Source organism: Haliotis rufescens, unplaced genomic scaffold, assembly GCF_023055435.1.
Source record: "Haliotis rufescens isolate VD_foot unplaced genomic scaffold, xgHalRufe1.0.p SCAF_6, whole genome shotgun sequence".
In the NCBI taxonomy this organism is placed as follows: Eukaryota; Metazoa; Mollusca; class Gastropoda; order Lepetellida; family Haliotidae; genus Haliotis; species Haliotis rufescens.
In genome coordinates, this window is record NW_025964334.1 from 18,035,871 (window position 1) to 18,049,277 (window position 13,407).

The following is a 13,407-nucleotide window of genomic DNA, read 5'->3' on the forward strand; positions in this document are numbered from 1 at the left end:
TTATATCTGAAAAATGTTCACGTGTTATTTATGAATATCGATGACGATTGCAAAAGTATGTGTGGGGACATTGCGTTGATAAATTCTGAAATAAATTGTTTCTGCACTTGTGGGCACTTATAAACATTAAATTATTTTGTCCTGATTTTTTGTGTGTAAGTGATGAAAACCTCAACGCATGGAAATGTCAATTTTATTTTCATAAAAAAATTCTGCTGTACAGTCATTGTTTGAAAAATGGCGGACACTGGTAGATCGAGAGTTCCCTCTGCTCGAGAAACCATGGAAAGTATGCCCTGTTTTAACGCCATATCTGCAAAATCACTGGGGGACATAGCTTGGGGAGAATGACCTTGCTGTTCAAAACAATTCTGACCATCTTACGTTGTCCTAGCTAAGTTGCTAATGTCTGATAATCTTCAGCAATTCAGTATCTTCACAGACAACTTTCATATTCCAGTAAGCATTGTTGGTGGTAGAGGATCATCAAACTCATGTTTCCAGTTTGGCATGGCAGATGAGTTTATTATTACAAATTTACCTGAAGCTATCACACATAATTCATGCTACCTTTTCAATCAGCATCCATTAAATGCATGCGCAGATAACTTACCTCATCCCTAATGTCACAACTACCCCTATAAAGGACAGAATGGGGTATTTGATTGGAAAGGTACACATACTAATCCTAATGATTGTAAAGAGGCCATTGATTTCAAAGGTCTGCCTGACCCTGTTCAAATTAGACTTGGGCCATGTGAAAGGATGGAGCTTGATTAGAAAGGGGTTCTAAAGGCTAAGGATAGTGTTTTGGATAAGCCACACCAATACTTAAAGGGGCACTGATCTAACGCAATTCCCCGGGAGTGGTTGTTGCCTTTGTTATTGTTTTTCCCCAGTGAGTACCCGGATGTATAGCAGAAATCTAGACTAGTTCGCAACCTCTGCTGCGCCATTCGTAAGCGCATTAGTCACTTTTATGGGTAGTAATAAGGGCGTATGGTCACATTGATCAACAAAATGAAATACAGTTTTCGAGATAACAAGGAAATGTAGGTATCTTTGCGGGTAGCATCGGTAATGGTGACGAAATTTTGATAAGTCACTTGCTTAATTTTGCGATTTTCGTTTACACTATTTTGACTTGCAACACAAAGTAAATATTTCACCTGAGCATTGCTTTTTTTTATAGTGTGTATATTTTTTTACTGTCAAAATGTGTAACATTTTCAAGTTTATTAAAAGCCTAAATATTCAGTTATTTTACAAAGTGACTGAAAAACATTTTCATCTGTATTATGATAACGAATTCCAAACATTTTGATGTTTAATGTCATCACCAAGAGACTGAAAATGTTACGTTGAAAAGTACATTTCTATGTTGTTTGACTTCTAATCCAACATAATAATCTGTTGTGATGTTGTTAGGCCCTTTTGATCGTCTTAATCAATGTTAGTCAATCTGAAGAATTTCCCAACAAGACATAGAGGAACAAGAACAAATCGGTTCAATGCTACAGCGAATGAAGGAAAACAAAATGCAAATACCATAATTACAACCTACCAAATTTATGTGTATAAATTTTGGGCAGCTTCCTTGTTCGAGGAATGTATCCGTGAATATCCACACAAAGGAACAATATCCCACTCGTCTGCAGCTGTACAAAGAAACTTATTCGATGTCACGTGTCTCTGTAACAATCAAATATTTTTAAAGATATATATTGTTTCGGGATATTATAACCCGTGTTCCTTTCTCAACTGATCACTTAGATTGTTTCAGGTGTTTCACATAGGTGTCAAGTTTCAAGGGTCGGCTGAGAAAGCCCACTTGACAACTATTTTCATAACGTCCACGGTTCCTAAAAAGTCCATTGAGTTATAGATAACAATGAGCAATCAATCAACGTATTATAAGTTAACCCTTTGAACAAAGTATGTTGTTTTTACATCGACACTTCACGCCATGATATGAGTGTATTCCCTTTGTTTTAGTAAACAGACATGTAAACACTCCCTTTTGACATATCCACTGTGCAAGATAACAGTGATTAATCAATCAACATATTTTCTGTTATTCCTTTGATGACTAGGAACGATCCGTTGATTTACAAAAAAAGTAAATGAACTGATCATTCACCTCTTGCTGGGCCGCCACGTGCATATTACATAACACACATTTCACCTCAGTTCAAACCTGGATTTAGATTGAATAATTACCCCAGACACAATAAATGCCAAATGGGAACCTTTGTCAGGTAATCTAAATGGTGTTACCACCAATTGTACCTGTAATAAATTCATTAACTGAGCATCAAGTGAATGACGACAAATACACAAGTGTAGGGTTATACCAGAAAACGTCGATGACAACAAGTGAGTAGTAATCGTATTATCGACGCAATCCGAAATCCGAAAATGCTTTCACTGCATGGATACTTTTTTATATTATTAAACTATAACCATCTGGGGTATTTCCAAATGACGACATACGATGAGCTCCGCCGTTCTTTTTGTCTGTTTGTTTAGGCTGAAGAAATTAATTAACATGTGCCTTTTGTCGAAATCTTTATAGATCACCGTTAAACTAATCAGTGTTCAAAAATGCGTAAATCAAATATTGCCTCCAGCCTCCAAGTTTATTTAGCTGTCCTTGCAGACGGTAGCCCAGTCTCTGGTCACGCTCAATTGCGTTGCGTATCATCCGGGTACTCACGGGGGAAAAACAATAACAAAGGCAACAACCAGTCCGGGGAATTGCGTTAGATCAGTGCCCCTTTAAGAATTGACTTTCACTTTGTGTGAGTTCATTGGAGTATGAACCTTCGTAGAGTAAGGGCCATACACTTCAGTATTCTGGCTATGTGACGATGATGAGTCTGGACCAGACAATCCAGTGATTGATATCATGAACAATGATCCACAATACTGGTGAACAATGATCCACAACACTGGTGCACGGTGATATGCGATCAACCAAGTCACCGAGTCTGACCACCCAATCTTCTAAGTCGTTTGTACAACCAGCACAGGCATAGGATCATTTCTAATCCAGAATGGCCACAATCTACATTATCTAAGTATTTTTACAGTCTTACATCACATGCACAAGATAGCCATCAATGGGAGGGACTGGGCAACTACATGTCTCTCCATCATTCTGTCACCTTTTTGTCTACAATGAGACATGATCAAATGTGAAAATACACATTCATTTCACTTACAATAATCAGTATTGGCAACATTACAGTACCATGCATCTCTCCTTAGGTAGACTTGATCTGACCACATGTTGACACATAGGTCTTACATGGCTGATACAGGTTTTCCCTTTATATGTGTCATGTTCTGTAATAGGGTTTTGTGTTGCAGCCTTAATGGAGATCTCCAAACTGTTAAACACAGGACTTGACGGGGAGACGCTGGCGACTTGTGTACGTTTATGTGAGGGGGGTGTCAACCCTGAAGCCCTGGCACTCGTCATTCAAGAGTTACTCCGGGAGTCAAGTGCTGTCAAGGTAATGATGCAGTGAAATTCATCCAGATAGTGAATGTACTCCCTTGCCTCTGGGAAGATGATCCCTGTTAGGATAAGTACCAGGAATGTTTGCTTGTCAAAAGAGGCAACTAAATAGATCATGTGGACAGGCTTGGTTACTTGGTTTGTGCTATGTGATTGTACCGAAATATCGTAGGATGTTACTTGTATTATCAACAATCAATCACAGGGTTGTCTGGACAAAGCAAGAACGCCTCTGTGGTCTTGTGGTAGAGCGTCCGCCCGGAGAGCGGAAGGTCCGGGGTTCGAACCCTGGCCGCGTCATACCAAAAGACGTTAAAAGATGGTACTTGTTGTTACCCTGTCTGGCGCTCGGCATTAAGGGGCTAAAACAAGGACTGGTCGGCTCGGAGTCAGTATACTGTGTCTGAGTGGGGTATTCATGTAAAACTGCGGCATGGTATCTCAGTGAGCTAGCACTATAAATCGGCATCAGCCCGGACTAGTACAAGCAGCCACACAAACACACACACGTACATGCACGTCGCTATATAAGTGCAATAATCATGGACGCGACGTTAAACCCAATTTCACCTCACCTCACCTCACCTCACCTGGACAAAGCGGGTCATTTGGATCATAGATGTACTTTTTCTTTGAAAGACTCACAAGTTTATTTAGTTGTAGTAATTATATATATTATCCTCAATCAGCATTCAATTCAAGCTGAGTACAAATGATATGGAATATTTTACACAGGGATTTATGGAAGCATTTTCAGCATTAGACATGTTAGAAATTGGCACTAGTCCTATAGTCCTTGCCAAACTGCCATGTAGTCATGGTAGTTAAGGTATCATAAGTACTAGTAGAAATTTGCCATTTTTAAGGGTTTTGCTACATGTTGTCATTGTGAGGACTAGTGGACTAAAAATGTTAGTTTCTACCACTGATTTTATGAGGCCGACATTGGCCTGAGGTTGAGAGGAAATGTCATTAAACATTCCAGAATTACTACTCCCCAATTCAGATTGCCATAATTGTGACTCATTCTTATAGCATTGCCATTGTTTGCATAGGTGTCTTATTGTTGCATTAAATGCGAGGTTAATATATCTTTAAACATGCTGAAATTAGAAAATAACAACTTATAAGATTCCCACTTTTCCGAAATAATGAGTATTAGTATTTCTCCTAATTTGCCATGTTTACTTGAGACACTTAGGTTATGACCCTTGATAGATCCCTGCTTCAATTAATCATACCATCATCAGTATCATAGCTATGTTGTAATTCTGTCAAGAACTTCATTGTTTATGTTTTGGTAGGCATCTGAGAGTTCTGGCCAGTCCTACTCATGACACTGATGTGTTGTTGGGGAGCATGGACAGAGTGTGATGATGTGGATGATGCTGTGGATGCAGCAGCCAACATCAGCTGTCATCAACATAATGATGAAGTAGCACTGTACAGAAAACATAGCGAGATTCATCATATATGGACACAGTTTGAATATATTCAACATGTTCATGGACAGAGAGGTCTCCCTTACAGTCAGTCCTGCATATAGTTCAGGATTTGTGGAGGAACACTGATTTTGTTACAGTTTTATTGATAATCATGCTTGTTATTGTTAAGATGTAGTTGTATATGCATGTATTAAATAAATACTGTATCATTAGACATTGTTCTGTTGTGAATTTGTATCAATCTATTTAATGTTTTTCCCATCTTCCCAAAGAAAAGGAGTTAACTGACTGTATCCAACCCTGGTGGGAGTCCGTCACGACTAACCTCGGGGGGTAGTGTAGCACGGCCAGGGATCCCCCACCCCCGCATACAGCGCCAGCTCCCCGAGGTTCCCAGACTACCCTCAAGGCCACCATTACCAAAGTCCTAGCAGGAACTAAACTAACCCACAGACAGACAATCCCAGGATCATAGATAAAAGTGTGCAGTGACTCAACGATTAGCACTTCATCAGGCGTTTCATCTTCCTGAGGCAGGGGAATTAACTGACTGTTAAAGTCCAGTTTCCACCCTTGCTGAACTAGGCTGGGATTTCTGGGATCGATCCGAGCGACACCAGTGGCTATTACGAGTTATGTCCCTTCTATGTCCTTCCTATTTCTCCTATCACTTGAAATTGTTTCAAACAAAATGGCAGACCCAGTCAAGAAGATCTGATCGATAATTAATATCTGTATTGTGATAAAACAGGACTTTCTTTGTGAAGTGTATCAAATCTTGTGAGTACCTTGATTAAAAACATGAAAAGATTTGGAAAAAAATCTGTGGACATTGAGTTGGTGGTACACATGCTTTGCAGATACTGCAATTGACTAAATCTGCATGGCCTTTTAGGAAAACCAGGTATCGATTTCACTAAGCGATTTTGATTGGACTATGCATAGGACTCATTAGTCCAGTCAAAATGTAACTAAAAAATTCCAGCCTAGCTTGACAAGGGTAGACACTAGACTTTTATGGTCAGTTAACGCCCTTGCCTCAGGATGATGTGTTTTACCCCATAGGGATTCCGTGTGAGAATAGGACGCTAACAACCTATGCAGATTGTAGGAGGCAAACAAATGGACTGGGTACTCACTCTCAGTGACTTGGTGGATTGTGTGTCTATGTACCCTGACAGCATGGAACGTTGCTCACAGGGGGCACGGGTGGCCCAGTCGTCTAAGGCCCCGCAATTCGCTGTTCAGAGTTGCGTCCCTTGGGCACGCCAGAAAACTATGATTGTGGGTTCGAATCCCGGTTCGCCCCGATTATGTTTCTAGGTTTGTCGGCACCATGGCTGTGCTCATGGGTTTCACTGAAGTGGTAAATGTCTGAGACCTGCATCTCTTTGGGCTTTCCTCCCACATTAATCTGACAAGCCGTGATATAACTGTTATACTGTTAAAAGCGGCTTTAAACCCAACTCACTCACTCACTCGTTGCTCACAATATCAAACACTGGATTGTCTGTTCCAGACATGATCACTAGTATTTACATGCCATTGTCATATTGCTGGCATATTTCTGACAAAGAAAACAAATAAGTAAGTATTTTATGTTGATTCTGTGAAGGAGATTGAATCTGGAATACAACAATATCAAAGAACCAAAAGGTTGTACACAGTAGTCTGCATGGTCAGTTCTATAGTGTATCATCAGTGTTTTGGCACGCAGTAGAAGGTGCCATAGACAAGAATACATGCATCCTATGGATACAAATTTACAAAAGCCTTTTAGGGCCATTTGTTTTTTTATTTTTTCTTGAAATTTCAAGATACTAACTTCAAATTTCAACTTAGTATCTTGAAATTTCAACATAGCATCTTGAAATTTCAAGTTAGTATCTTACAATTTCAAGGAAAAACCCCCAAAACAAATGGTCATACAGTGTTATACAGTGATAGCTGTTTATGTGTTTGGAGATATTTTACCTGGGCTTCAATTAATTAATGCTATTCATTGTTTTAGTATTAACCCAGTCTATATCCAATTTTTCTGAAATTCCACTTTTGTTAGATCCAAGGTGTCAGCCACCATGTGGAGCACATGTGTTGATCCTGATCCAAGTGAACCAGATTTTTTAGCCTTGTGAATTGACTTTGTGTACCAGACCCGACTTGTTTCAACTGTTATTAAACGTACCAATGAACCACGCAACATACAGGGATTCCATTAAAATTGGACCCACTAATATTTTCACCAATATTGATATATTGGAACTTTGTATGGTATCTTGTGGGTGGAAACCAAGTACTGGGAATATTAATGTTTGTTTGCTGGTTTCTTTGTTGTTAAATGTCGCACACGGCAATATTCCAGCTAAACGTCAGTGGCCTGTTAATAATCAAGTCTGGACCAGACAATCCGGTGATTGATATCATGAGCATCGCAGTTGGGATCATTGACATGCATCAACCAAGTCATCCAGCCTGACCACCCATTCCGTTAGTCGCCTCTTACAAGCATAGTCGCCGGCAAGCATGGGTTGCCGAAGACCTATCTACCCGGGGATCTTCACGGCTCTGCCTCTATTTTTATTAATAAAATATCATTGCCGAGTCTAAACAACACTCATTCATTCTTCTTTATAGTGAGACCGCATAGTGAGACCGCCTCCGTGGTCTAGTGGTAGAGAGTCCGCCCGGAGAGCGGAAGGTCCGGGATTCGATCCCCGGCCGCATCATACCTGGTATGGCTCGGAGTCAGTATACTGTGTCTGAGTGGGGTATTCATGTTTAACTGCGGCATGGTATCTCAGTGAGCTACCACTTTAAATCGGCATCAGTCCGGACTAGTACAAGCAGCCACACACGCGTGCATGCACGTCGCTATATAAGTGCAATAATCTTGGACGCGACGTTAAACCCTATTTCACCTCACCTCTTTATAGTGATGTGCTGAATAATTTCATATTGCTCACCCACTGCTAAAAAGCACAAGACTAAGTCAGTAGAAATAATAATTTATGCATGTTATTGAAATACACACAACACGAATCGTCTGGGTATTTACTCTGAAGACACGGAATGTACAGACTGACATGATTTACAGGGACTAACAATGTTATATATATATATAGGTGTGTGTAAGCGCGATGACATTATCAAAACAGAAACAGATAAGCATATTTCATTCGTACGCACGTAGTTGATAATAAGCAGTTTATGTACAGGTCATGAAAACATACAATATGCATAATGCACTCAGTTACAACGCAATGGCCAATGCATGCCCTAGAAGGCCAATATAACGGCACCGAAGTGACCATCATCACCGTCAAATCATTAATCATATTTATAAAATATACAAATAGTACGGTTTAGTCACTGTTCGAAATGTGAGAGACCAGGGTTCCACTTATAGAAAAACCATCTTAGTGCTAATTATGCTTACGATAGTCGTAGCGCTAAGATCGCTTTGTACAAGTGGACCCATTGGCTGCGAGGTGGTTATCAAATCGCGACCATCCAACCCCCATTTTGGACATATTTTACCAACAACAAAATCACTTCAGGCACGCTGAATATTTTATGAATAACATCAACATATATAACGCATTTACAAGTCCTGTGACCATGTAGTAGTCGTATCAGCTGTCGACACCGACGAGGGGGCTGATGTCCACGAAGCCGTCGCTATTCTCCATCTCACTGAGCAGCGACACCACGATGTTCACTTGTTCCTCCGTGATCGGGAGTCCCGATGTCACGATGGTGCTGATGACGTCTGTCGCCGCGAGTCGTTGTTCACGTCGCTTGTCCAACGACAACAGAACGTCAACAACGTTGACGTTTTCCTCCTCGCAATAACGCTTTAGATGTTCGAATAAATTCCCTGCGTTTACCTCCGCAATGGGAACGTTAAACAACATGGCCGACTTCTTCTTCGGGCGTGGCTTGATGACGTAGTCCCCAAGAACCAAGCCGTGCAGGATTGTGACGTCTTTGCCCTCTTGGAACTCCTTCTTTGTAGCTATGAATTCCTTGTCCACCTCGACACCTGATATGTCGAACTGGGTGATGGCACAATTTTCCGACATTATGGCTCTTAGAATAGCCTTCGTACCATCCACTCCGATTGGGTTATGATCCAATGTCAGTATCTTCAGCATTTCGTTTGCCTCCATGCCTTTAGCGATTAGCAGTGCTCCGGGGGTTGATATTCGGTTGTAGCTGAGTCTCAGATCGGTCAGCACTTGGTTCAACTTCAGGATGTCGTAAACTCCAATTGCTCCTTCGTTGCCAAATCCGTTGAAAGAAAAATCCACAATCTTTAGTCTGGTGTTTGCTTTGATGCCGTCACAAAGGTACTTGGCTCCTTTGGGTCGGAAGTAGTTCCAGCTCAAGTCGATTTCTTCAACCGTGTCGTTTTCGCAAATTGCTGGACCTAATAAAGCCGCGGAAGCATCCCCGAGCTGGTTGTGACCAAGTTTTAATATTCTTACGCGGTTGTTTTCATTCAAAGCATCAGCTATGTATTGCGCCTCTGCATCAGTGATTTGGTTCCCTGTCAAATCCAGCACCTCTAGCGTGGTGTTTGACATTAGCATATCGCAGACGGCTAGAGCTCCTCGTCGACCTAGCTTGTTCCAGGCGATGTTCAACTCTGAAATGAAACAGTTATCTTTCAGCATGGCGGACACATACACTCCCCCTTCCCCCTCCATCCAGTTGTCCTCCAGGTTCAAATTCACAACCGATGTGTTAATCTGTAGCGGAAATGACATGACCTTGACCCCGACAGCTCCAAGGCCGTGGTGTTGCATGTTGAGTTCTTCGTCCTGCATGTGACGGAGGAAGTAACTAGCAGGAACTATCCCGTGGCTTTTGCAGGCGTTGATGTAGCGATTCCTCCCTGTCATGTCAAAGGTCTCCGTTTCTTCTTCTACCTCGAGGTCTGTGTCGTATTCATCGTCGTTGCCAGTGGGAGACTGTGTCTCGTTGCGAGGAGACCAAGACACCTCACTCCCCTGACATTCACTGGACTCGGAGATCACCCCCATCGGTGATCGCGACATAGACGCCCTGCTGCTCATCTTGATGCCGCGGCCGTAACGATGCCAAAATGCCAAAGAGTAGATGACGTCATAGACACAACTATGACGTCATTTAACATCCACGTACTGCGCGGGAGCATTGTGACGGCAGAAACAGTAACATGACAATAGAACGATGTTTATGCAGTAACGTCACAATGGAAAATAATGCACATAGTTCAGGGGCGCGTTTGTAAATAATCGAGTCTGGACCAGAAAATCCAGTGATTGACATCATGAGCATCTATCCACGTAATTGGGATACGATGACATGCATCAACCAAGTCAGCGAGCTTGACCATCCGCGTAATGAAGAACGTAATAGAAGAGGCTCGATGACGAGCTGATGAAATTTATGACTACTTTGAAGATGTGGAGCAGACTGAGGATGATGGTGTGTTAGCTACCTTTGGATCAACGCTGCTCATTTTCTCGTTGATCCAGTCAAGAATTCCTTGTTCCGCTGTCAAAGTAAGCCGCCATTTTGGTTTGAGAATGAAGCGACCTCAGTCAGCGATTGTTTCGCTTGCAAGCGGCTGAAAGTTAGCGCACTGTTGTAAGGCGAATCACTGTACATCGCTTACAAGCGATTGGCGCTTTGCAACGCACCCCTGCTCATACATAGTTCCATGCCGCCAAGTCACCACTGCGCCGGAGTGTGGCATGTCAGATGCTTTTCAGATGCTCTCAGATTATTGCTGTTTTGGAAGCTGATGTCGAATGATCATAAAATAAACACAAAAGTCATAGGGGCGGTGGGGTTGAAGCGTTCGCGGCCTACCTTAAGAATACAGTACCGCAAACACGTGACAATACCCTATGGCGTAATTTGTAGTATTTTGTTGCCAGTCACAACGGCAAAACAATGCCAGTTACGTCGGGGATCATGGACTGTGCATAAGCTCCTCCCAGTGATCTATCATCTCTACGCGCAATGTCATTGAATACGCCCAGCGATGTTGAGAGTTTTGAATATTTGTATACTAAATATAGCCTATATATGAAATAAACTGCAAGTCTGCTACAAGTCTAAAATTATTCCTTGTTTGTTGACAATGGTATTGCATGGATAAGTTCATTACAGTATATAGGGATGATGGTTCTGCTATTATGTGCCCTGCGCCATGGAGTTGTTTTGATAACACTGTAGGCAATAAGAGAGGACACACAATGAACTAATACATTTATTACTCGCCCGTGAAGAGATCACCTGTTTAATAAACACACAGCTGTATTACACATTGTGTAATACCAAAGCGCGTGCTTATTTACTGCGGGAACAAGTTTCACTAACAAATATTACAAACTCCCAACATCCCTGGTCTAATTAAACGACATTGCGTGTAGAGAAGGTAGATCACTGAGAGGAGCTTATCCACACTCGATGACTCCAGCAATCCTGTCACTAGGCTGACGTCACATGGTATTGTTTCGTCAGTGCATCTTGCAACACAAATCCGCAAATTACGTCATAGGGTATTGTGACGTGATTGTAAACTTCGTGATGCAGGGTCCCGCTCTAAGCTGGTTCAGGAATACATCTGTTTCAGGGATGCAGGAATACATCTGTTTCAGGGATGCAGGAGTACATCTGTTTCAGGGATGCAGGAATACATCTGTTTCAGGGATGCAGGAATACATCTGTTTCAGGGATGCAGAAATACATCTGTTTCAGGGATGTAGGAGTACATCTGTTTCAGGGGTGCAGAGAATACATCTGTTTCAGGGATGCAGGGGATAGAATCTGTTTCAGGGATGCAGGGGATATAATCTGTTTCAGGGAGGCAGGAATACATCTTTTTCAGGGATGCAGGGAAAACATCTGTTTCAGGGATGCAGGAATACATTTTTTTCAGGGATGCAGGAATAAATTTTTTCAGGGATGCAGGGGATACATCTGTTTCAAGGACGCAGAGAATACATCTGTTTAAGGGATGCAGGACTACATCTGTTTCAGGGATGCAGGACTAGATCTGTTTCAGGGATGCAGGACTACATCTGTTTCAGGGATGCAGGACTAGATCTGTTTCAGGGACGCAGAGAATACATCTGTTTCAGGGACGCAGGGGATACATCTGTTTCAGGGAGATAGGAATCCATCTGTTTCAGGGATGCAGGAATACATCTGTTTCAGGGATGCAGGAATACATCAGTTTCAGGGATGCAGGAATACATCTGTTTCAGGGATGCAGGAATACATCAGTTTCAGGGATGCAGGAATACATCTGTTTCAGGGATGCAGGAATACATCTGTTTCAGGGATGCAGGAATACATCAGTTTCAGGGATGCAGGAATACATCTGTTTCAGGGATGCAGGAATACATCTGTTTCAGGGATGCAGGAATACATCAGTTTCAGGGATGCAGGAATACATCTGTTTCAGGGATGCAGGAATACATCAGTTTCAGGGATGCAGGAATACATCAGTTTCAGGGATGCAGGAATACATCTGTTTCAGGGATGCAGGAATACATCTGTTTCAGGGATGCAGGAATACATCTGTTTAAGGGATGCAGGACTACATCTGTTTCAGGGATGCAGGACTAGATCTGTTTCAGGGATGCAGGACTAGATCTGTTTCAGGGATGCAGGACTAGATCTGTTTCAGGGATGCAGGACTAGATCTGTTTCAGGGATGCAGGACTAGATCTGTTTCAGGGACGCAGAGAATACATCTGTTTCAGGGACGCAGGGGATACATCTGTTTCAGGGAGATAGGAATCCATCTGTTTCAGGGATGCAGGAATACATCTGTTTCAGGGATGCAGGAATACATCAGTTTCAGGGATGCAGGAATACGTCTGTTTCAGGGATGCAGGAATACATCAGTTTCAGGGATGCAGGAGTACATCTGTTTCAGGGACGCAGGGGATACATCTGTTTCAGGGATGCAGGAATACATCTGTTTCAGGGATGCAGGAATACATCAGTTTCAGGGTTGTTGGAATACATCTGTTTCAGGGACGCAGGGGATACATCTGTTTCAGGGAGATAGGAATCCATCTGTTTCAGGGATGCAGGAATACATCTGTTTCAGGGATGCAGGAATACATCAGTTTCAGGGATGCAGGAGTACATCTGTTTCAGGGACGCAGGGGATACATCTGTTTCAGGGAGATAGGAATCCATCTGTTTCAGGGATGCAGGAATACATCAGTTTCAGGGATGCAGGAATACATCTGTTTCAGGGATGCAGGAATACATCAGTTTCAGGGATGCAGGAGTACATCTGTTTCAGGGACGCAGGACTACATCTGTTTCAGGGATGCAGGAATACATCTGTTTCAGGGATGCAGGAATACATCAGTTTCAGGGTTGTTGGAATACATCTGTTTCTGGGATGTAGGAGTACATCTGTTT

At 42.2% G+C, this 13,407-nt stretch overlaps 2 protein-coding genes across 2 annotated transcripts; one reads left to right on the forward strand and one right to left on the reverse strand.

The window, feature by feature from the left end:
* Positions 1-150: 150 nt before the first annotated feature.
* On the forward strand, positions 151-5,180 carry LOC124140549 (mitotic-spindle organizing protein 1-like). Its single transcript, XM_046508180.2, has 3 exons — positions 151-289; positions 3,373-3,518; positions 4,828-5,180. The coding sequence occupies exons 1-3, from the start codon at positions 238-240 to the stop codon at positions 4,858-4,860; spliced, it is 231 nt and encodes a 76-aa protein (XP_046364136.1). The 5' UTR covers positions 151-237; the 3' UTR covers positions 4,861-5,180.
* A 2,781-nt stretch (positions 5,181-7,961) lies between these two features.
* LOC124140548 (leucine-rich repeat-containing protein 74B-like) lies at positions 7,962-10,068 on the reverse strand. The gene has a single exon (XM_046508178.2). It carries the CDS (start codon positions 10,044-10,046, stop codon positions 8,601-8,603), a length of 1,446 nt encoding a protein of 481 aa, XP_046364134.2. The 5' UTR covers positions 10,047-10,068; the 3' UTR covers positions 7,962-8,600.
* Between the last annotated feature and the right edge of the window lie 3,339 nt (positions 10,069-13,407).